The following is a 451-nucleotide window of genomic DNA, read 5'->3' on the forward strand; positions in this document are numbered from 1 at the left end:
GAGATTTTATTTAGGTACATAAAAGAAAATATGAATGTGAAATAGTATATACATGCTCATAGTTGAAGATTAATGCCTATCTTGGAAGGAGAAAGATCGCCTTCACTGTAAAACATCAATACCCAGATGAAGAGGGCGGTGCTGGCCCTGGCGCTGGCGCTGATGGGCGTGGCGTGGGGGGAGTTGGCTCCACCCGAGAGATCCTACAATATCCTGATGCTGTTGCCAGTATCCTCGAAGAGTCACAGGAATGTCTTTTTGCCGGTTGCTGAGGGGTTGGCAGACCGAGGACACAAGGTGAAATGACATGGAACAGACTGTATTGTTTGTACAAACTCTGCAAGTAGTATCATATATTACCTTTTTTTCTATTGCTGTCATATGTCATTATGGAGGACTAACCGACATTAACAATGCCACATTCTGTATATGGCTTAGCTATTGGTATCTA

General features: G+C 43.2%; 1 protein-coding gene across 2 annotated transcripts in view; it reads left to right on the plus strand.

Annotated features, from left to right (window-relative positions):
* The window catches only part of LOC119587935 (UDP-glycosyltransferase UGT5-like), a 9,304-nt gene that overhangs the window by 2,471 nt on the left and 6,382 nt on the right, over positions 1-451 (plus strand). The window contains exon 2 of one of the 2 annotated variants that reach the window (XM_037936645.1): positions 127-297. In XM_037936645.1, the coding sequence (XP_037792573.1) occupies positions 127-297 (171 nt within the window). Of the gene's footprint in view, positions 1-88; positions 298-451 lie in introns of both variants that reach the window. The other variant, XM_037936647.1, reaches the window with a different exon arrangement.

This window comes from Penaeus monodon, chromosome 23 (genome assembly GCF_015228065.2).
Source record: "Penaeus monodon isolate SGIC_2016 chromosome 23, NSTDA_Pmon_1, whole genome shotgun sequence".
In the NCBI taxonomy this organism is placed as follows: domain Eukaryota; kingdom Metazoa; phylum Arthropoda; class Malacostraca; order Decapoda; family Penaeidae; genus Penaeus; species Penaeus monodon.